Source organism: Palaemon carinicauda, chromosome 45 (assembly GCF_036898095.1).
Source record: "Palaemon carinicauda isolate YSFRI2023 chromosome 45, ASM3689809v2, whole genome shotgun sequence".
NCBI classification, from domain to species: Eukaryota; Metazoa; Arthropoda; class Malacostraca; order Decapoda; family Palaemonidae; genus Palaemon; species Palaemon carinicauda.
Window position 1 is genome coordinate 38,678,674 of NC_090769.1, and position 22,257 is coordinate 38,700,930.

Consider the following 22,257-nt stretch of genomic DNA (forward strand, 5'->3'; position numbering starts at 1 on the left):
ATTTCTTGACAGGGCTACTATTTCACTAACTCTAGCCCCTGAGGCTATAGTGAACAGGAAAAAACCTTCTGGGTTAGCTCCTTGAGAGAACAATCTTCATTGTTCACAGATGGGGCATAATGTAGAACCTTGTCCAAAGACCATGAGATAGGCTTCGGAGGAGCTGCAGGCCTAAGCCTAGCGCATGCCTTCGCGATCTTATTAAAGATTTCATTCGTCAGATCCACTTGCAAGGCATATAGAAGAGGTCTAATCAAAGCTGACTTACACGTAGTTATCGTGTTAGCTGCCAGACCTTGATTATGAAGGTGGATAAAGAAGGAGAGACAGAAGTTTATTGAAATTTCTTTCGGTCTTTTTGCTTTAACAAAAGCAACCCACTTTTTCCAAGACGATTCATATTGTCTTCTGCTTGACTTAGACTTGTATCCTTCTAGGAAGTCCATACTGCCTTCTGATATCCCAAATCTATTCTTAACGGCTAGGGCGAGAAAATCATGAAATGAAGGGTGTGGGCTCTCTGTGATGAATTGAAGACAATCAGCTTCTGAACCCTCTGAGATAGTGCTGGGTTCTGTACAAAGGCCAGCCTCAGCCTCAGTTCCCTCACTAGAAGGAACCAGTTGCTCTTGGACTATTTGGGAGCCACTAGAGCTGCCTTTCCTTGGAAAGATCTCAGCGTGTTGAGGACCTTCTGCAGGAGATTGGATGGAAGGAACAGGAATTTCCGGGTCCATCCGTTCCACACTAGAGACATGGTGTCCGTTATCTCCTCTAGAGGGTCCTCGTATGGGGCTACATATCGAGGCAGGTTCTTGATGACGCTCGTCACGAAGAGGTCGGTCTGCAGTTTGAGGACTTGTTCCAATCTGAAAGAGAATGGGTCTGCGTCTGTGAACCATTCTGACTCGATTGGCTTGAACCTGAGTAGGGCATCCGCTGTCACATTGCGGATCATTTGTACGTGAACTGCTGATTGGTGCCATCTCTTTAGGTAAGGGATGGCTAACATCACCTAGATTATATGGGATGATCTCGAGCCTTGTCGGTTTAGACATCTCACTATCACTTCGCTGTCCCAGATCAGCCTGAGGAGGCATGATCTGCGTGGAGAGAGTTTCCCCAACCTCAACAGGACTGCCATGGCTTCCAAAAAGTAGATGAGAAGGGCCTTGAGTAGAGATGACCAAGTCCCTTGGGCTCTCCTCTGATGGGAGTGAACTCCCCATTCTTCCGTCGAGGCATCCATACGGATGATCGTCGATAGTCGAGGTAGTTGGCAGGGCACGGTCGTCTATAGGCATTTGGCCTTCAACCATGGGTTGAGAAGCGATGAAGGTAAGACCGATATCGGTCATTTTAGATCTCTTTGAGCGTTTGATGCGTATCTTCTCCAGACTCTTGACGCATTTTTCAGCTGTGCTCTTAGCACTGGGTCTGTCACTGCTGCGAACTGGAGAGAGTTCAGTACTCTTTCCTGTTAGCGTCTTGAAATCCTGACGGGTTACTGTAGTCTCTTGACAGGCCCTGCCATCTCCTTCTACATCCCTAAGGGAAAGGAGAGACAGTGTGACCTCAGGTTCCAATGGTTTTTCAGCCATTAAAACCTTTGAGCTGGAGAGAGTCGAGACTTCTTGGAAGTTGATTTTGCATCCCCGATGTTCCAGGAACTGGGTTACTTCTTTGGATGCTCGCAGACCAGCCGCTTCGGGTGCTGCCCGCACCAGCCATACGTTCAGGTACTTTGTTACCTGAACAGTTTCTAGGCATGGTTATTGCACGACTGCGTCTGCCAATTTCGTGAAGATACTTGGGACTGTGTTTAGTCCGAAGAGTATGGCTCCTAGGACATACTTTATCTTTTCATAACTTGATTCTTAGGTAGGAGGGGGGGGGGGGGCAACTGACTAGAAGCTGCTAATAGGCACTTGTCAGGTCTATCAAGACTGAATGGATTAACATCCTGAACTTGCTGTTTCTTTTGAACTTGTTGAGTGGCGACAAGTCCAGAATGACTCTGAGCTTTCTTGAGTCCTTCTTGGAAACACAAAACAACCTTCCCTGGAATTCGATGGACTTTGCTTTCCTTATCACCTGTATGCTCTAGAGCTATAGGGTATACTCTTCTAAAACGCGGTTGGAGTGTTGGAAGAGTTGAGGAAATGATGGTGGAGCCATGTCAAGTTTCCATCCTAGTCCAACGATCTTATTGGAACCTCCCTCCTACCAGAAGCGTCTCTTTGCTTCGAATGATCAGAAGGTTTACCTCCTCGATTGCCTGCCTGGGGAACCCCGGTCATAGAAACTGTGGGATGTTGTCGAACAGACCGAGGAAAAAGTCTAGACTTTTTCGTCTTCCTTTTAGGTTGGGGACCCACATTCGTGGATGACTTCCTCTTTGAAGAGATGCCCCACTTCTGGAGAAGGTTCCTATTCTCCGTGGTGGCTTTCTCGATTACCTCTTTGACTACCTCGTTTGGAAAGAGGTCTTTACCCCAGATGTTGGAAGATATCAGCTTCCTGGGTTCGTGTTTCACCGTTGCAGCAGCGAACATGAACTCCCTACAGGCTCTCCTAGCCTTCATAAAGGTATATAGGTCTTTTACTAAGGTGGCAATATGCATTTTGGCCAAGACCATGAGCATGTCTGGGGTACTTCGATGGGCTGAACACATCTCTATGCAGTTTTGTAGGGAAAAGGAGGCCGCAAGTCTCTCCTTCGTCTCTAGTTCCATGCACTAAAGAAACTCAGAAAGGTTAGGGAGATTCTCGCTAAACTGTCGTCCAGCGATGTCCGCGTCTAGTTTCCCTACTGAAAAGGTCAAGTGGACTTCCTTCCAATACTTCTCCTGCATGGGCAAGGCTAGTGATAGAGACTTGCACTCCTCAAGTGCAGGATATAGTTTGCCTGCCTCCACTGCCTTGGCAACAAATTTAAATGCCTTCCTCGTAAAGGGGAATGCTATTGAAGCAGGAGCAAGAAAGGTAGGTTGTCTCTTACTCAGTGTGAACACTTTCGACACCGAGTAGCCCGCCTTTCTCAGGCTACTTGACAAGATATCCTGTGCCTTATCATGGTCGAGAACCATGACTTCCTTCGGTTCCGTTTCTTTTTCTGACGTTGGTTCATGCTTCAGTTGAATGAAGCAATCAAGGAAAGCATTAAAGCTTGGCCAAAACTGGATTTCGTGTAAAGGAACAGCTCCCATCTTCTTTGAGATGTAGAGTTTGCCGTCTAATATCGGCATAAGCTCCGCGTACGTCCAGGGATTGGTTTTGGAGCATGCCGGGAGGTCTTGGTCTCTGGGTAGCTTGAATGACCCTCGGGAGGCGATGAGTGGAGCTTCACGGAGCTCTGTCTTGAGTTTCGCTTCCTTTGTTTCGCCTTGTTTCCGAAAATTTTCCATTAGACCCGTAAGATGGGCCAGTAACTGGCCCATTTTATCTAATAGAGGGGTAGAAGGTGAAGACGTCGAGATTAACGGCTCTAGGGCCGGCACAGACGGAGGCAATTCCGACATGACATCGTCATCTTCTTCCAGGGGTGCCTTCCTGCCCTCCGTCCCGATGGTAATCTGGATGCAGGGAGGTGCGAATCGTGCCTGGGGCACCACTATTTCACCACTTGCTTTCGGGAACAGTAAGCTACGCATCTTATCGTTAGGTAGGTATCATCCCGGAGAGATCTTCTGGAACCCTCTTACCCATTTGCGTAGTTTCTTACGTGCCATCTAGGTACCCGATGGACTTCCTTCTCCATTACTACTATGACTCCATTCCTTTTCTTGTAGCTCTCTAAGCGAGTTGTGCTCCTATTAACCTGGTGTTGTGTTACAAGTTTTTGGAATATTCATCTTGCAATCTCCAGCATTTTCATCCTTTGGATAGTTGAGTATTAATTATTTCCTGTGTATAATTTTAGTCTCCCTTTTTCACTGTTAAATTTCGATAATTTAAGTGTGTTTAGGTGAGCCTTGCCCTGACCGGAGGCAGCCATTTTACGACTGCAGTTGCCCGTTACTATTGCATTTTAGTTAGTCAGTAAGGCAACATTCCCGATATTAAGCTATAATGTTAGCTATTTAGGCAAATTATACAAGTGGTGATCGTGCATACATGAATTTTATTCCTCTTCCTATTTTGTGACTTTACTATGTATGTGACGGGAGCCCCGGCGGTACCAAACCTTGGCCGGGGATCCTACCAGAGCAAGACTACTCCCACTCATATATATGTTAGTAAAATAATTCCCCATGTTTAGCCTCACCCTATCATTCTTTATTGATTCGGATGAGAAATTACATTCTCTAGAATCTATGGATGAGGTATGATATACATTCTCTCAGAGAGAAGAGGCTAAACCCTTCCTCCCTCCCTGAGTGCCGCCACCGCCACAGGTGGCAACCACTGTCTTCTTCATTGCCGTCAAGCTCTGGCTTTGATTTAGATAGTGACGAACTCAAGGTGCCCTTGTCTTGCCGCCGACGATGTCGCCAACAAAGGAACCATGCCTCTGCCGCTGACGACGTCGTTAGCACAGGAAGCCTTGCTTCCTCAGTTCACTGTTGTAGGTAGGCGACATACCTGTTGCCACCTCTCTTCCCAGTGAACTACAAGACCCTTCCCTTCCCCCCTTCTGTCCTTAGTGACGGCATAGCCGTCGCAACATTCTTTCACAGGTATTCTGACAGTCATCGTGGCTTGCCAGGTTGACTGCGTTACCGGCTGGTACCCTGCCAGCGGCAGTTAGTCCAGCCACCTCAGCCACCTTTCCCCTTATATCCTTCCTTCACCGGAAGTGAATGTCACGGGGGGAAGATTGAGCCGGCCCTGACGGCTGCCGGGGGGAAACTTAACATACTTTTGAGAAGTCCTCAGCCCTCTCTTAGTCTGCCATCCACAATCATTGCCGCCGGCAGTACAGCCAGCGGCAGGCCTTTTGTGGATGGTTGGAAGCCAGAATTAGATGGATTCTTAACCCTTCCATTGGAACTCTCATTCTGGTAAGGAGACAGTAGGCGGCCTGGTAGTTCTCCTACACTTCCAATTGTTGTGCTAATCCAGAATAATGATAGGAAACTCTCGTTTCTTAATGCTTTCTCTCTCTATCAGTTACTCACTAACCTAACCCCGGCAGTGCGCCGGCTGAACTACAGTATACAAATATACATTAATACTTATTTTCTAACTTACTCCGTGTTTCCTATCACAGTCTATTGTTGGGACCACAATATTATGTTGAGCTTGAGTAATCCTTCAACACCCAGATGGTTTCTTCGATCATCGGAACCCTAATAAATCAGCGATCAGTGTTAATATAGACTATGGCCAACCCCCACTAGATTGGTGGCAGTTGGAGGGAGGACAGGCTCCTCCTGTTCCTTGCAAGAATGTGCAAATAGTTGCATGTCTCGACATCACCTCAAAATGTTTATTGCTATGCAATCTCCCCCCCCCCCACTGGACGAACCACGGATGGTGGGTGGCAGACAGGAGCTTCTGAAAAGAGGCCTATCTTCTCGATTCCCCTCTGGATCTGATGCTCTCTTTAATGGACAAAATAGGAGGGGGAGGGGAGGGGCATATGCCGCACCATTCCATCCTCGTCTGTAGGCCCGATTCAGAAAGGTACCAGCATTCACCTCTCTTAGAGATCCATCTAGCAGTAGGAAGCCTCAGATGGACAGAGGACAGCGAGGTGCCCCCATCTGTTCGTGTCATTCCTGGTACAGGAATGTGCTTGCAGATAATCTGAACAGTACCACTCAGATAGTGAGCTCTTAGTGTCTTTGAATCATCTTGTATCCAACAAAGTCTTAACTTTGTGAGGTCCCCCGACTATGGTCATGCTCATAATGGCCCTGAACTTCAGGGTCCTTCTCGATCGTTCACCAGGTCCTTGAACAAGATGTATTCCAAGATCGATAGGGCAGCTTATAGCTGTATGCTTTTTCCCCCAGTCAGTCTGGTGAGAAAGTCCTCAGTCAAGTCAGGATAAGCAAGATCTTATCAATGACTCCAATAGCTTCGCTATGGCATCACACAGAAGGATTCCCAGACCTGCAGCTCCCGACGGAGTTCCGAGGAATCTTCCTCCACGACACGATCTTCCAAGCAGCCACATGCTAACACTTTTCAAAGCCGTAACTTTGTTTCAACTTCACGCCTGTGTATTCCTACACCTCCTCTCTCAGAGAGGGCTTTCGCAACGAGTTGCGGAAAAGATGTCTAGGCATCTCAGACACTTTTCAGCGTCAGTCTTTAAGGCGAAGTGTTCGGTCTTTTGTGACTAATGTCGTGGGAGGGGATTCTCTTCCTTCGATGCCTTTACTTAAACAAAGTTTGAGATAACTTGTCCCCCGTTGGATCTCAACCTCCTCCTGGGAACGCGGTTCGGGTCCTTCAGTCCCTGAAGGCCCCTTTCTATGAATCTTTATGCCAGGCAGCAGATCGCTTCCTTACATGGAAGATGGCCCTTTCCACTCACTTGGGCTTTGACCCAGAGAGTTAGTGTGTTATATGATCCATCTTCTGATGTCTCCTACTCTAGGAGACGGGGAGAAGTAATCCTCAGCGGCGACCCCGAGTTGATTGCCAAGACTCAAAATCCAAGTGTGCTGTACCCTAGGTGCAGCCCATTCCGGATAGAGAGTCTTCATGTGGAAATCAAAGACCCTTTCAACTGGGGTTTTACCCAGTGAGATGTCTGTGGTGTTAACTTAAAAGAACGACACCAGCTCGCCCCCGTGTATCGGCACTATTGACCCTCATGGGGAAGATCACAAGGATTTCCTTCCCCTCTGGGATCGGAAGGCTATTGAGTTTTCTCTCAATCTAGACCCTCCTCCATCCTAGGACCCAGAGCTTGTAACGTCAGTGGCGTTTCTACATCCCTGGCGTTCAAGAAACTACTCTGTGTTGCAGATATTATAAGTGGGCATGTGGAAGCATCTGTCTACCTTCACGGCCTACTACAGTACCTACAAAGACGCAACCCACAGGAACATGGAGACCTTTTCCATCGGTCCTGTGGTGGTCGCACAACAAATGGTCTAAACACCCCAGGCTCCTTGATGGACAAGTAGCAGAGGGTTGAGGGCTGAGGTTACTCAGGTTAGTCTGGGGTGAATGAGTAAGAATGACTGGCTCCTTTCTTCCTTTCACCTTCTCCCCTCTGGGGAAAACAGCTCCACAAGCCTCAGCATAGCTGACCTCACCTCGCTGTAGATAACTCATTTTCCTTGTGCTGCTTAAGTATAGAATAATACTTTGTTACATCCCCAATACCTTTTAGAGGGAGGGTATTGGGTAAATCTTAAGAACAATAGGTTTTGTACTTGAGTTTCTGTTAAAGACAAGCGACACTGTTAGTTCCACTCACACACAAGCTTCTGCAGGCCTCTATCAGTGCATTACCTCATATCGGCACTTGATATTAGCAAGGGTAGGGTTCCTTCTACTATCAATCACAGATCAAAATAGAGAGGACCCCAGGTCATGACCAAGGTCAGTTGGTGAGGAGTTACTCCCTTATAAGAGTAAGTCACCCCTATAAACAGCGTAGGGTTTGTATTTACGCCGGAACAAATAGCAAACTTGTAAGTAATTTGTATTTTTCCTTGTATACAAACCTGGAGCTATTTATACAAATTGGCCCGGTTACTCAGCCGAGAGGTGTGAGCGAGCGGGGTAGCCAGTCTACCCCACCCCCACCCGCTAACTAGCGGATGGGGTAGTTATCCCTCACTAAAATTATCATGGCTCGTCTTTTAGCTAAGCAGAAAGTATACCATATAAATAGCTCCAGGTTTGTATACTAGGAAAAATACAAATTACTTCCAAATTTGTTATTTTAGTGTTACTGTTTTAAAATATTTTATTTTTCTTTGCTTCCTTTCATCATGGGGCTATTTTCCGTGTTGGAGCCCCTGGGCTTATAGCAGCCTGCTTTTCCAACTAGGTTTGTAGCTTATAAAGTAATAATAATAATAATAATTATAATAATAATAACTGTCGGAAATTCAAAGTCATGCACATAGGTTATAGTAACTCAGATTACTCATTGCTAGGTAATGAAATAGAAAGTGTGGACCAGGAGGAAGATCTCAGTATTTGAATTTGAAATTCAGCAAACAGAGCATTTTATTACTTATTATTATTGTTATTATTAAAAGCTGAAAAGAAAGCACAAAAACTAATATGTTACATACTGTAGAGACAATTCAAATACAGAAACAAAAACACTATACTACAACAGTACTCATCATTAGTAAGACCCCAACTAGAATATGGAGTCTAATCTGGAATCCAAGTATTCAGAAGGATATAGATAGACTGGAAGCAGTACAAGCTAGGGTTACCAAACTAGTTCCAATACTAGGGCAATTTGGATATAGACGAAAGACGGAACGTTTAAACTTATTTGATCTAGAGACTCGATGAATAAGGGGACAGTTAATAGAGGCATTCAAAATTCTTAAAGAAATAACAAATGTAGATTACAACAATCTATTCATGCGTAGCACTAATCAGTCCAGAGATAAGGGATTCAAACTGGATTGGAAAAGTTACAACACCACTCAATATTGCAATTTCTTTACATACAAAATAGAAAATATTTGGAATAGACTTCCAGCAGAAGTAGTAAACAGTAACACTCTAAACGAGTTCAAGATAGAAAATACTTGAAATAGACTTCCAGCAAAAGTAGTAAACAGTAACACGCTAAACGAGTTCAAGAATAAATTGGACAAGATCATATGAACTCCAAATGCTTAAAGAAAATTGCTCTAACAAAGAGCAAATGGAGTCTATGGATGGACTAAAAGCGCACACACACACACACTCACTCTCTCTCTCTCTCTCTTTTTTTTTTTTTTTGGGGGGGGGGGGGCAAGAAGTTAACAATAAGCTAGCTGCCTTAATGGGAGACTTCAATGCAGCAGTAAACTGGGACAGTATGAATTCTACATCAAACACTGAGGGACAAAGGCTATTAGAATTTTTCAATGATGAATTCCTCCATCAGTGGGTCAATAAAGCAACAAGGGGAAACAGCATACAAGATATTGTGCAAAGAATTAAAGAAAATTTAGTATCCAGTTTTTCAGCAGAGGAAATATTTTGAAAATAACCACAGAATAGTTAGGTTTCAGGTAAATATTGCTCATCTAAAAGAAAGGAAAATTATAAAAAAAGCTAGACTACAGACAGAGTAACTGTATAAAACTGAAGGAATACACCAAGAATTTAGAGTAAGACAAAATGGGAAACATAGATACACAATGAGTCTCCTTTATAGAAATGTACAAGGAAAAAAGGGCTAGATGTATACCACATTGAAAAATTTTACTAAATGGAACTCCTCCGAAGTGGTTCAACAAAGAAATAGCCAATACAATAATAAGCAGGAACAGGAAACATAAATCAATGGGTCCACAGCCTTCAATTCATAAAATTTGCAACCACAGGAAGTTAAGCTGGAAAGTAGATAAACTAGTTAGGAAGGCCAAGATCAATGAAGAGAAAAGAGTGGCTTCAGCTAGTAAAGAAAACTGAATAGAATGTTTTGCGTATGTAAACATTAGAAAACCAATCAAAAACAACATTAGCCCATTAAGAGACTCAAAGGGTAATCACAAATGATTTTGAAAAAGCCCAAATGATGAATGCATATTTCACAACTATTCACTAGGGAAGAATCAACAGCCCCCCCCCCCAAACCAGCTATCGAATATGAAGGACCACAACTATTAAATAGAATGGCCTCTACAATAGATGACATCAAAAAGAAAGTGAAAGGACTCGGTACGTCTAAGCCACCAGGTCCAGATGATATTCATCCAAGAGAGATTAAAGAACTAGAAGCAAAGATAACCCCACACTTTTACAAATTGTTCTGATATACAGCCTCAAAAGAAAGGCACCACAAGGATGGAAACTAGCAATGTTACTCCAATCTACAAGAAGGGACCAAAAAAAGAACATGGCAACTACAGACTTGTGTCTAACTTCAGTACCTTGTAAGATTTTTGAATCAATTATAGTAGATTCAATAGAGAAAAAGTCTTCTGATAGACAGCCAACATGATTTTAGACAAAAGAAACCCTGTGTGACAAATCTTTTCAAAATTTTCCCCATGTTTAGCATTTATGACATAAGCAGGGCAATAGACATCATACTACTAGATTTTCAAAAGGCTTTTGACAAAGTTCCTCATAAAAAAATTAATGTTCAAAATTAGAGCATTAGGCGTCATTGACAAGCCAGCAGAATGGATCAAAGATTGGCTAACAAAGAGAAAACAGAGATTTGTAATCAATGGAGAAGCTTCATAGTGGACAGCGGTTACAAGCGGAGTACCTCATGGATTTGTCCTTGTCCCATTGTTATTTCTGATATACATCAATGGTATAGATTTAAGATTAACTAGTAGAATAGCCAAATTTACTAACCATACTAGACTAGGCATAAATGCTGCAAACATAGGAGCATCAAGAGAGGATCTAAAGTTAGGAGAATGATCCAGGTAATGGCATATGCCTTTCAACTGTGGGAAATGTAAAGTCATGCACAGAGGTTATACTAACACACAATCAGATTACTCACTGCTGGGTAATGAAATAAAAAGTGTGGACCAGGAGGAAGATTTCAGTATTATTATCACCATCTGAAATTCACCAAATAAAGTATAAAATCTGAAACTAAAGCACAAAAACTAAGAGGTTACATAAAGAGAGAATTCAAATACAGAAACTAAGACACTGTACTACAGCTCTACACATCACTAGTAAGACCCCATCTAGAATATGGAGTCCAATTCTGGGCTCCAAGTATTCAGAAGGATTTAGATAGACAGCAAGCGGTACAAGCTAGTGCCACCAAACTAGTTCCAACACTAAAGAAATTTGGTTTTAGATAGAGAATGTAACGTTTGAACTTATTTGATCTATAAACTTGATGACTAAAGGGACAGTTAACAGAGGCATTCAAAATTCTTTAAGGAATAACAAATGCAGATTACAACAATCTATTCACGCTTAACACAAATCAGTCCAGAGGTAACGAATACAAACTGGAATTGAAAAGATACAACACCACTCAATATGGCAATTTCTTTACATACAAAATAGCAAATACTTAGAATAGACTACCAGCAGATATAATAAACAGTAACACAGGAAACGAGTTCAAGAATAAGTTGGACAAAATCATACAAACTCTTGTAATGCATAAACTAAATCTCTCTACCAAAGAGCAAATGGAGTCTCCGTGGATGGATTAAAACATCTTTTGAGACATCCAAAATCCATATTACACACACACACACACACACACACACACACTTTTTTCCAGAACTGGGAACCCCTACCCTCTGCAACAACTGAACCATTGCTACTGCACGGGTGAAAACCTGTCATATGACAGGAATCATAAACTTCTTAAGTATTTTAATCTGGTTTGGAAATTACTACCGTACGGTTATTCTGCCACACAGTTATCTCACGCCTATGAAGGGCTTCATTGGGCCACATTGATTTCTAAACCGCATGTGTGGAACTGGCCTAAAATATAATTGCCTAAGCCTTGGATACAATAAGCTCTATTCCTTCAAATTCACTTTTGTTTGAGAGAAAGATATATACATTATATATGAAATTTTGCATAATGTTACACAGAACTATGTAATGTTTTACAGCATCTTTTTATAACTTTTTTTTTTAGTAATATCTTTATTTGACAAGTATTATGTAGCATGAACACCAAGTAGCTAGAGTTGGCTATGAGGTTATTGAGTATATTTATTTTCTGTTTTCTCTTATTGTTATTAATATTATACAGTAAAGCACTTCATCATTGAGTGACGAGAGTAACTTTTAATATTTATACTCAACAGTTAAGTGTAGTACAGGACATTGAAATGCTTATTTTATATGAGATGAGAGTGAAAGGTGAGCTATCAATAAATAAGATTTTAATGCTCTTTACTAAATAATTATTATTGTTACATTACAGAACATTCACTGCTGTAGTGTATTATTCATTTAAAGGATATATATATATATATATATATATATATATATATATATATATATATATATATATACATATATATATATATATATATATATATATATATATATATGTATATATACACGTACATATGTATACGTACACATGAAGGAATATTTTTTTTTTATTTCAGTTCATTTATAGGGGGCAAGCCCATATTCCTCACAGCCGACTGGGACAGCTTGTTAAATTAGGCAAAGCTTTGAAGATCAAAGGCCTATCACAGGTAAGATAACTGAAGTTTTAATAGTTCTGTATGAAAAAATTCTCTCTCTCTCTCTCTCTCTCTCTCTCTCTCTCTCTCTCTCTGTGCGAGTGTTACTGTATGCTGGTGAGTGAGTCCACTTGTGTGATCCGAGAAATAAGCTGATATAACGCGATAACAAAGGCTATCGTGTGCAATATAGCTACAAGTTTTCATGAATAGTCGGTGATTAGAGGTCAGAAAAGTGGGATAAAACATCGGCATAGGATAGTTTTCTTGTGAATTACTAAAAATCTGAACAAGATGGTGCTCTATAACACAGGCAAGGCATGGAGGGACATTGCTACAATCAGCAAGAGTAAATTCCATGAGTTGGCACAACAAGAACTAGACCGTCTGATAATAGAGGTCGCTAATAGCTCCAACCAGTGTGACGGAAAAATATTGTCAAACATATTGAAACAATATGATCCAACAAACTGGAGCAGTTCTGCGGAAAACTTCATCAAAATAATAGAAAAAATTCCAAAGAAGATCCAGGTAATAAAGAGACTTATAAAGAAAGTTTACATCAATCAACACTTTCCATCAAAGAACAATAAGAAGTCCAATATGGTGAATATGCTGATTGATGCATTGGGAAAAAGAATGCCAAAATGGTGCAATACATGTAAGATGTGGTATTCCATTATTAATCCACATCAACTGATTAGGAAATGCGATGCACGTCATGTACCAACACACCCTACTTGCGTTGAAGTACAACAAAAAATAAATAATAAAGACACAAAGGTATTCTGCTCAACATGCTTAGTCTGGATAGAAAATATAATTAAGTCGAGACTGAATCTGCAAGTAGTTGAAGATGAAGAAGAAGAAGAAGAGAAAAATGAATAGGATGTGTAAGGATGCAGAGGAAATCAATGATACAGCATATGATGCCATTCAACAGCATACTTACGAAGAAATAGATTATCAGATGGAAACAAATAATAGACCCAAGGGACTCTACCCGGACCAACAATCTTTGAGCAAAGAGCAAGAAAAAGAAAATAAAGATATAGTCTGCAATTTACTGAAAAAAGAGAATTGCTGATTTGGCGAAAGATGCTACTACAAGCATCCAAACATATGCCATTATTATGAAATATATGGTAAAAGTGCATATTTAAATGGAGAATGCAGAGATCTCCATCCAAAAATATGCAAAAACCTGAAAGAAGGAAAAGGATGCAAATTCAACAAAAATTGTCAAAATATGCATCCTGCAACCATGAATGAAAGTCAGAAAACTCAAAAGCAAACAGAAAAGAAAAATGAAAGTTAGTATGAAAAAAAACAAGTCGAGTATATACCGCACTATGCACAAAAGGCCCCAAGATATGATGCCTTTCAACCCAAATATGCACAATTAGAGCCCAACTACAAGTAATGCATCTATAATGCCAGGGGTTGGTGCAGATATGGGGATAATTGCAGGTATACACACAAAAATAAATATGAAGACGAAAGAGGAAATATAATAGAAAAGTTGGATTTTTTAATGGCAGAATTCCTGGAAATGAAGAAAAGAACATCATATCAGAACAGGGAGGAAGCATGGGGGAATCCATATTATTACCAATATTAGATAACGGGGATGAAACACAAACCATCATAGTGATGAATGCACACGGTTTAGTCACGAGTAACTCTATAAGGAAAATAGAGTTCTTAGAAGAACTAACCCAAATTGAAAAAGTAGATATATTAAATATAAGTGGAACATGGTATTCCCACGAGACTGGCAGTGATGACCAGATAAAGGGTTTCCAAACATATAGATCAGACAGAAGAAATAGGAATCAAGGGGGAACCGCAATATATGGAAGAGACTTAAATCAAGGAAAAGTCTGTGAAAAATACAGTAACACAGAATGTGAATTGATTGCGGTAGAATTTGAATATGAAAAACTAGTGAATATTGTAGTTTACAGACCCCCAAATACTAAGGAGTTTGACATAATGATAGAAAAAAATAGATGATATATGTAAAAACCATAAAGACTGGAATATACTCCTATCCGTATATTTTAACTTTCCTTTCGTGGATTGGAAAGAACGGATAGAAGAAAGTGGTTTTATATATAATATATATATATATATATATATGTATATATATATATATATATATATAAAAGAGAGAGTAATAGTAGCGCAGAAGATAAGTGGCAATTTGAAAAACTTCAAGATATACTATTAGCACATAATATGCAACAAATAAACCACATTCCAACAAGAAAGGACAATGTCCTAGATTTAGTATTTGTGAATGAGGTGAATTATATTAAAGAAATAGTGTATAACACGTGAATTTCAGACTACAATGTCATAGAATTAATGGTCCATTCCAAAGCAAGTACGCAGAGATAAACAAAGCACAAAACGAAGGGAAGGATATGGAAAATATAATTTTTTTAGTGAGAATATAAAATGGTCAGAAATAAATGAAGAATTGAACAAAGATTGGAAAAATATATTCGTAAGTGACAATGTACAGATAAATATGGATTTACTGTACAAAATACTGGAGAAAATTGTTGAAAAATATGTACCGAAAAAAAAAATAAACATCAGACATGCATACCAAGAGACTGAAGGATCTTATTTCAGAAAAATCTTGCAAAAGAAAAAAATATATGGAAAATGATGGAAATAAAAAGTAAGATAGAAAATGCAGAACAAAAGATTATATAATAGAAAGAAAATGAAAAAAGAGACTTCAAAATATAAAAAAAAAAACCCAAAGTACTTTACTCCTATGCAAAAAAGATGAATAAAGGGAGATTAGAAATAGGCCCTCTAAGAATTGAAGGACGGTTAACGAATAAAAAAAAGGAAATATGCAACATATTAGCAGAAAAATATAAGAGTGAATTCACGCCAAGAATTGCGAAGGAGAATAATGAAACAGAAATGAGAGAAGAAAATATTGAATTTCTAACGGATATAGATATTAATGAAGAAGATATTGTGCAGGCTATAAGCGAAAGTAAAAATGGATCGGCGGCCGCACCAGATGGAGTTCAAGCGATTTTGTTGAAAAATAAACTGCACACACGACCGCGAAGCCGCTTGCAATACTGCTAAGACAAATTGTAGATATGAGCGAGATATATGTTAAACATAAATTAGCATATATAACCCCTATTTTCAAAAGTGGATCAAGACTAGAGGCAAGCAATTATAATAGACCTGTTAGTCTAACATTACACTTTATGAAAGTGTATGAAAGGGTAATACAAAAGAATTTAATTAATCATTTTGTTAAAAATAATTTATTTAATATAGATCAACACGGTTTTGTGCCCGGAAAAAGTACACAAACCCAACTGATAGCACACTATGGAAACATATACAAAAATATGATAAATGAAAAAGACACAGATGTGATCTATCTAGATTTTTCAAAAGCCTTTGACAAGGTAGACCATAATATATTAGAGAAAAAATGAGAAAGCATAATATTGTGGGAAAGATAGGAAAATAGGTAAAAGAATTCCTGCAAAACAGAAAACAGATAGTGGTTGCAAATGACGAGAAATCAGATGAAGCCCAGGTAATATCTGGCATGCCACGGTACGGTATTAGCTGCACTGATGTTTGTTATTATGATCTCAGACATAGACTGTAATGTTAAAGACTTGTGATGAAGATAGAAACTCATTACAAAGGGATCTAAACAAAATATTTGAATGGGCGGAGATAAATAGGATGGTATTAAACTCCGATAAATTTGAATAAAAAAATTATGGAAACAGAGAAGGAATGGTTTATGCATACAGGGTACATAATAACAAGACAATCACAAACAAGGAAGCAATTAAAGACCTTGTTGTAATGTTAAACAGGAATATGTTATGCAGCGACCAATTAGCAACACTGTTGGCTAAATGTAAAGCAAAAATGGTAATGCTATTCAGACACTTTAAAACAAGAAAAGCTGAACACATGATTATGCTTTATAAAAGTTATGTACGTAGTACACTCAAGTAATGCAATGTGATATGGTACCCACACTACCAAAAGGATATTGCACAAATAGAGAGCGTACAAAGGTCCTTTAATGCTGGAATAGAATAAGTTAAGGACCGTGACAACTGGGAAAGACTGCAATTTTTAGAATTGTACAGTCTAGAAAGAAGAGAATGCTACATGATAATACAAGCATGGAAGCAAATCAAAGGAATTACTGAAAACATCATGGAGCTAAAACTATCAGAAAGAGGAAGCCGAGGTAGATTTATAGTGCCCAAAACTATACCAAGAAAACTAAGGAAGGCGCACAGGACATTAATCCACTATGCACCAACATCGATAATGCAGACTATTTAATGCACTGCCAGCTCATCTAAGAAACATATTAGGAGTGAGCGTAGATGTGTTTAAGAATAAGCTTGATAAATACCTGAGATGCATCCCAGACCATCCAAGACTGGAAGATGCAAAATACACTGGAAGATGCATTAGCAACTCTCTGGTGGATATATTAGGTGCCTCACACTGAGGGACCTGGGGGAACCCAAACATAGAATAAGGTAATACACACACACACTCTCTCTCTCTCTCTCTCTCTCTCTCTCTCTCTCTCTCTCTCTCTCTCTCTCTCTCTCTCTCTCTCTCTGTTGATGTGGTTTTGGAAGCATTATTGCTTTTTAGAAAATACTATTTAAATAGTTAATTGTGCTTTAACCCTTTCGCTGCGGATATTCAAATATGGATGTTGCACAGCTTTGTGCACATTTTAACTAAAAAAGGCAAATTGCTCAAAATTTAATGAAACTAAGTTTTTTTGTGTTCTATAACCTTTCTGTTTTCAGGATTTAACAATATATTCACCTGGGTTTATCTCTGTATGCCTTAAATTCTTTGATAAAAGGGTAAAAATTAAGAAAAATCACAAAAATTCCTTTCCAAAGATAATTTAATCAATTCCACTAATATAAAATCCTTCACCCAATTTACCATTGACTCGTATGATTATTTTTCACATTGGTAATGCTTTTTGTACACGTTATGGGTATTTATGTCTCAAAACATGAAATGATACAAAGAGGGGGCTTTTCAACAATTTGATCACAAAAATAGGTTGTTTGCTTTCTTTTACATTTGCCTTCACCTTTCATCAAGTAATTATTTGGCAAGATAGAGCATATAATACATTGGGGTTTATGTTTTTTGTTATCATATTGAGCTTGAAAATGCCTTTCAGTTAGTCTAGATTCCATTGCATTTGAAAATCTACCCTTTCTTTGAGTTTTGCTCCGCTTATACCCTTCTAACATAGCGTTAATATTTTTTTCCCTGAATATTTTCTGATCCAACTTAGCAGTGGGATTCTGAATGTTGTAGCATATGTCTGAGTCTACTAATGCTGTTTCAATGAAACAATGCCAAATGGGTTAGTACCATTTCTGACTTTTTTTTTTGTAAGCATAGGTTGAGCATAGCTGATCAAACCTATCAACTTCCCTCATATACTTATTGCATTCCACATGAACACATTGCTTGTCTATTTTTGTCACTCCTTTTTTTAATGAAGCTTCACTTTATATTTACATACTGTTTCTTTTAAAGATACTTGCCGAGAAGTAGAGGACATATCACACATAAAAGAAAAAAAAAATAATTCTTCAACCCAGAGTTAAAGGGAAAAATTAAAAGGACAAAGTCAGCTGACTGATAAAAGCAGAGCAATATCGAATGTTTTGCTAATAGTATAATAATACTATAATTTACAACTATATATGAAATTTATGATACTGTGAAACAAGCATTTATTAACAAATTATATCTTTACTTACAACTCGTACCAATAAATTATGCTGTTAACAAATGAAGGGACCGATAGGCAACTAACAGACTGAACGTCAGCTGAGGAATGTAGACTAATCTTCAGAATTAGGACAAGAAACTTCTTTTCTCGTGAATGTGTTTTTTATTTGGCTATTATTCATTTAATTGAGTAAATTTCTATACTGTCTGAAAACACCATTATCTGTCACATTTTGAACACCCAATACTGCAAAATACGTTTTTATCTTTGTAGTTGTCATGGCAACTGTTCAGCTCTAATGTAAACAAACTTTTACTTACGGTAAACGAACTTTGGAAAGCATGATATAACGATAACTCTATGAATAATATTGATTTATATTGAAAAAACATGAATATATATCATAATTTCATGTTAACACAAGGTAAAAATAAAAAAATATCAAAATCATCGCGTGAATGGGAAAAGAATGACGAGAGCTTCAAAGAGTGGGTAGTTCATAAAATCGGCAACAGATGGCAGCATGTAGAAGCCCGATAAATTGTCAACAAAATGCGCTAAGCTTGAAATTTCTTACATGGTGTGGAGTAAAATCGTTCTCCGCAGTGAAAGGGTTAATAAAACATTTATGTGCTTTGGTTTTAAATTTTGGGTATATTTCATCAAGCTAAGTATTTTGGGTGCAGTGATCAGATCTGCTGATATGATCACTTGTTTTGGACAACTAGGAATGTGTACATTATTTGCCAAGAGAAGGCGGTAGTGGTGGTTGTCCAAATTTGCAGGTTATCGGTACCTACACTATGCCATGTATACAAGAAAACAATGATGCAAACAAGTTCCTAAAAAAGAGAGAGAGAGATCAGCGGTTGAAAAGTGATCGAATGCACAGTTTTTGTTTATCTATTTATAAGAAACCGTTATCCAGATATTCAAGTTATTAGATTATAAAGTAAGCTATATTTTTGTTTAAGAAAGTATAGATAACATACTGCGCAAGAGACAACACATAAGTTGCGTCATGCTTTTAGATAAGCGGCGTAGGCTACGGTCATCAGAGCAAAAACACCGAACATTTACAGTAAAGTACAGTTGAGCTTTACTGAATATGTACAGTAACAGTATCAGTGAGTATTAGGTTACAGTACAGTATTACTAGATAGGAACTTTTGCTATACAGAACAGTAAGGTAGTAGGTACTAGGTTGGCCACCCTTTGAGATACTGCCACGAGAGAGTTATGGGGTCCTTTGACTGGCCAGACAGTACTACGTTGGATCCTTCTCTCTAGTTACGGTTCACTTTCCCTTTCGCCCACACATAAACCGAATAGTCTGGCCTATTCTTTACAGATTCTCCTCTGTCCTCATACATCTGACAACTCGGAGATTACCAAACAATTCTTCACCCAAGGGGTTAACTAATGCACTGTTATCGTCCAGTGGCTACTTTCCTCTTGGTAAGGGTAGAAGAGACTCATTAGCTATGGTAAGCAGCTCTTCTAGGAGAAGGACACTCCAAAATCAAACCACCGTTCTCTAGTCTTGGGTAGTGTCATAGCCTCTGTTCCATAGTCTTCCACTGTCTTGGGTTAGAGTTCTCTTGCTTAAGGGTACACTAGAGCACACTATTCTATCTCATTTCTCTTCCTCTTGTTTTGTTAAAGTTTTCATAGTTTTTATAGGAAATATTTATTTAAATGTTACTATTCCTAAAATATTTCATTTTCCCTTGTTTCCTTTCCTCACTGGGCTATTTTCTGCTCTTGCGGCCCCTGGGCTTATAGCATCTTGCTTTTCCAAATAGGGTTGTAGCTTAGCAAGTAATAATAATAATAAAAAAGGGGATGATGATGACTCCGTAAACTTTACCTTAGCACAATAATGTACTGTAACCTTACTGTGTTCAATACATAGTGTACATATGTGCAATTGTTCTGTACAATGTACATATGATTATAAACTATTGTAGAAACCAAATTAAAACTATTGGGCAGTATTTACTTTTTGGGCTCAGGCCATGTCCTGATGGAATGTTCCTATAAGTAGCTTTCTAAGGGATATTTGGCTACAGTGATATTCTCAGAGCATTGACCTTTAGGTCTCCAGAATTCTAACTCCTGGTGCAAATATCCTTAAAATTTCTCTTAAGGATATCGCATAATATCGGGACGTATATCTTGACACGACACATAGCAATCTTCATCACGGATAGCGTTTTCGTTTTGAGGGGGAATATTGGCAAAAACAGTTATGAGTATCCAAGATGGGGCTTATTGGTATTTTTGTAGCGAATTCGCACGGTGGTTTTCCCTGTTGCTCTGACGTTTGTGATCGATTGATTGAGGATTTATCATGCAATTGCCAGCTGCTTCTGCCTCTGGAAAGTTGAGTATTTAATCTTTACAGTGTATAATTTTTAGCTCCTGCTTCACAGAGAAATAAGAGTAATTTTAAGTGTTCGGAGCTTGGCCGATCACTGGAGGCGCCTTGGGCGCTGTCGTTCATGACGCATGTGTTATTTAGTTAGCAGAACGACACTTCCGGTTGTAATAGCATGAATAAATTATGAAAGCTATTTGAACACAATTATACTAGGAAAGATTTATATAATTATGCATATATTTCCTCTTCCTTATGTCGATCGTATACGTTAGAGTTTCGGCGATTTAGGCAACCGAAATCTCGCCTCGCGCTAGGCTACCTATCCTATGCGCTTCAGTATACTTTCATACAGGTTCCTAGTTTACCCTCGTGTATCGTTTTATCTATTCATTAGGAGATAGATATCTCCTAGAATTATTATATACTCGATACTCGTCTCCTGTGGAGATTTAAGGGTAATCCCTCCTTCCCTCTGAGTGCCGCCATAGGCGACAACCCTATCTTGGTCTTGCCATAGAGTAGACACTCCGGCTTGACTAGGCTAGTGTTCTCTGTCTCTTACCCTTGCCGGCGAATAGCCTGGCTTTGGTTTTCGACAGAACCTCAGAGTATTCAGTCTTTTTGCTGGCGGCCAAACAGCAGGGTGAGTAGTCACTCCCCTGCCGGCTCACAGCTGCCGGCATAGAAGGCTATGCCTCCCTAAGCTGCGCTTGAAGTGGCTGTTTGATGCCGCCACCTTCTCCCCTCCGGTCTAGAAGATTAGTCCTGTTTCGGCAGACCCAAGGCTGAAGAATAGATAATAGATATTCTTCTCCACCTAGGATGGCGCCGTCGTCTTACAATCTCACTGCTTGCCGGGTAGGTTGTGGTGCTGGCTGGGCTCCTACATAAGCAGCTGTATAGTCGCTCAGTCTTTCCCTTATGGATGCAAGGCTCCGGGAAAGGTTGTGCCGGCTGTGACTGCTGCCGGTGAGAGACCCCTTTACTGTCTAGACAGTCCTCTCTTGGATTGCCATCCAAATCCCCAAAGCAGGCAGTGACCGGCAACAGTTTTTGTGGCTGGATGGAAGCTTGAATGATACATTCTCCTCTTCCATTTGAACCTTCATTCCGGAGGAAGGCAGTAAGATTAAGTACTTACACCCTTATTTATGGTTAATAAACATTTAATAAGGTAGCCCTTCACTCCATGCTTTCTCTCTCTCTGTCAGCTAGTACCGCCAGGTACTAACCCAGTCGGCCCGGCTGGACCAGTGCCGCCAGGTAATAACCAGCAGGCGATATGCTAACTGGATCATGCCCCCAAGTGCTAGCCCAGCCGGCAACATTCCGGCTGAACTACAGTATATGATTATACAGTAGTCAGTATATTTGCAGCATAGATTATACTGCAGACAGAAAACTATAGTATATATTATACAATAGTTATTTTCCAACATACCTTGTATATCCTTGCACAGTATATTGTTGAGACCAATCCTATATCAAAAGAAAAGATTTTTTTCAATACACTGATAGCCAATCAGTTAATAATTTACCCCACAATATTAAAGACCTAAAGAAGGGTCAGTGTTAAGATACACTTATCTACCCCCTAGGGGTTAGAACCCTTCCCTTGGGTTTCCTGAATAGGAAGACTCTATGGCTTTAATTTTGGGGAAGGTCACAGCAATTGGCCGGACAGGAAACACAAGTATGTGTCTTTCCTAGTTCCTTTCTGGCTTGACTATCCTAAGCTATAATGGTTGAAATATTAATAGTAATATTTTACATATTTGTTT

General features: G+C 39.6%; 1 protein-coding gene across 6 annotated transcripts in view; it reads left to right on the plus strand.

The window, feature by feature from the left end:
- Window positions 1-22,257, plus strand: part of LOC137634686 (protein abrupt-like) — a 310,294-nt gene that overhangs the window by 105,222 nt on the left and 182,815 nt on the right. For all 6 annotated transcript variants that reach the window (XM_068367165.1, XM_068367169.1, XM_068367170.1 and 3 more), the window contains exon 4: window positions 12,207-12,299. In XM_068367165.1, coding sequence (XP_068223266.1) covers window positions 12,207-12,299 — 93 coding nt within the window. The remainder of the gene's footprint in view (window positions 1-12,206; window positions 12,300-22,257) is intronic.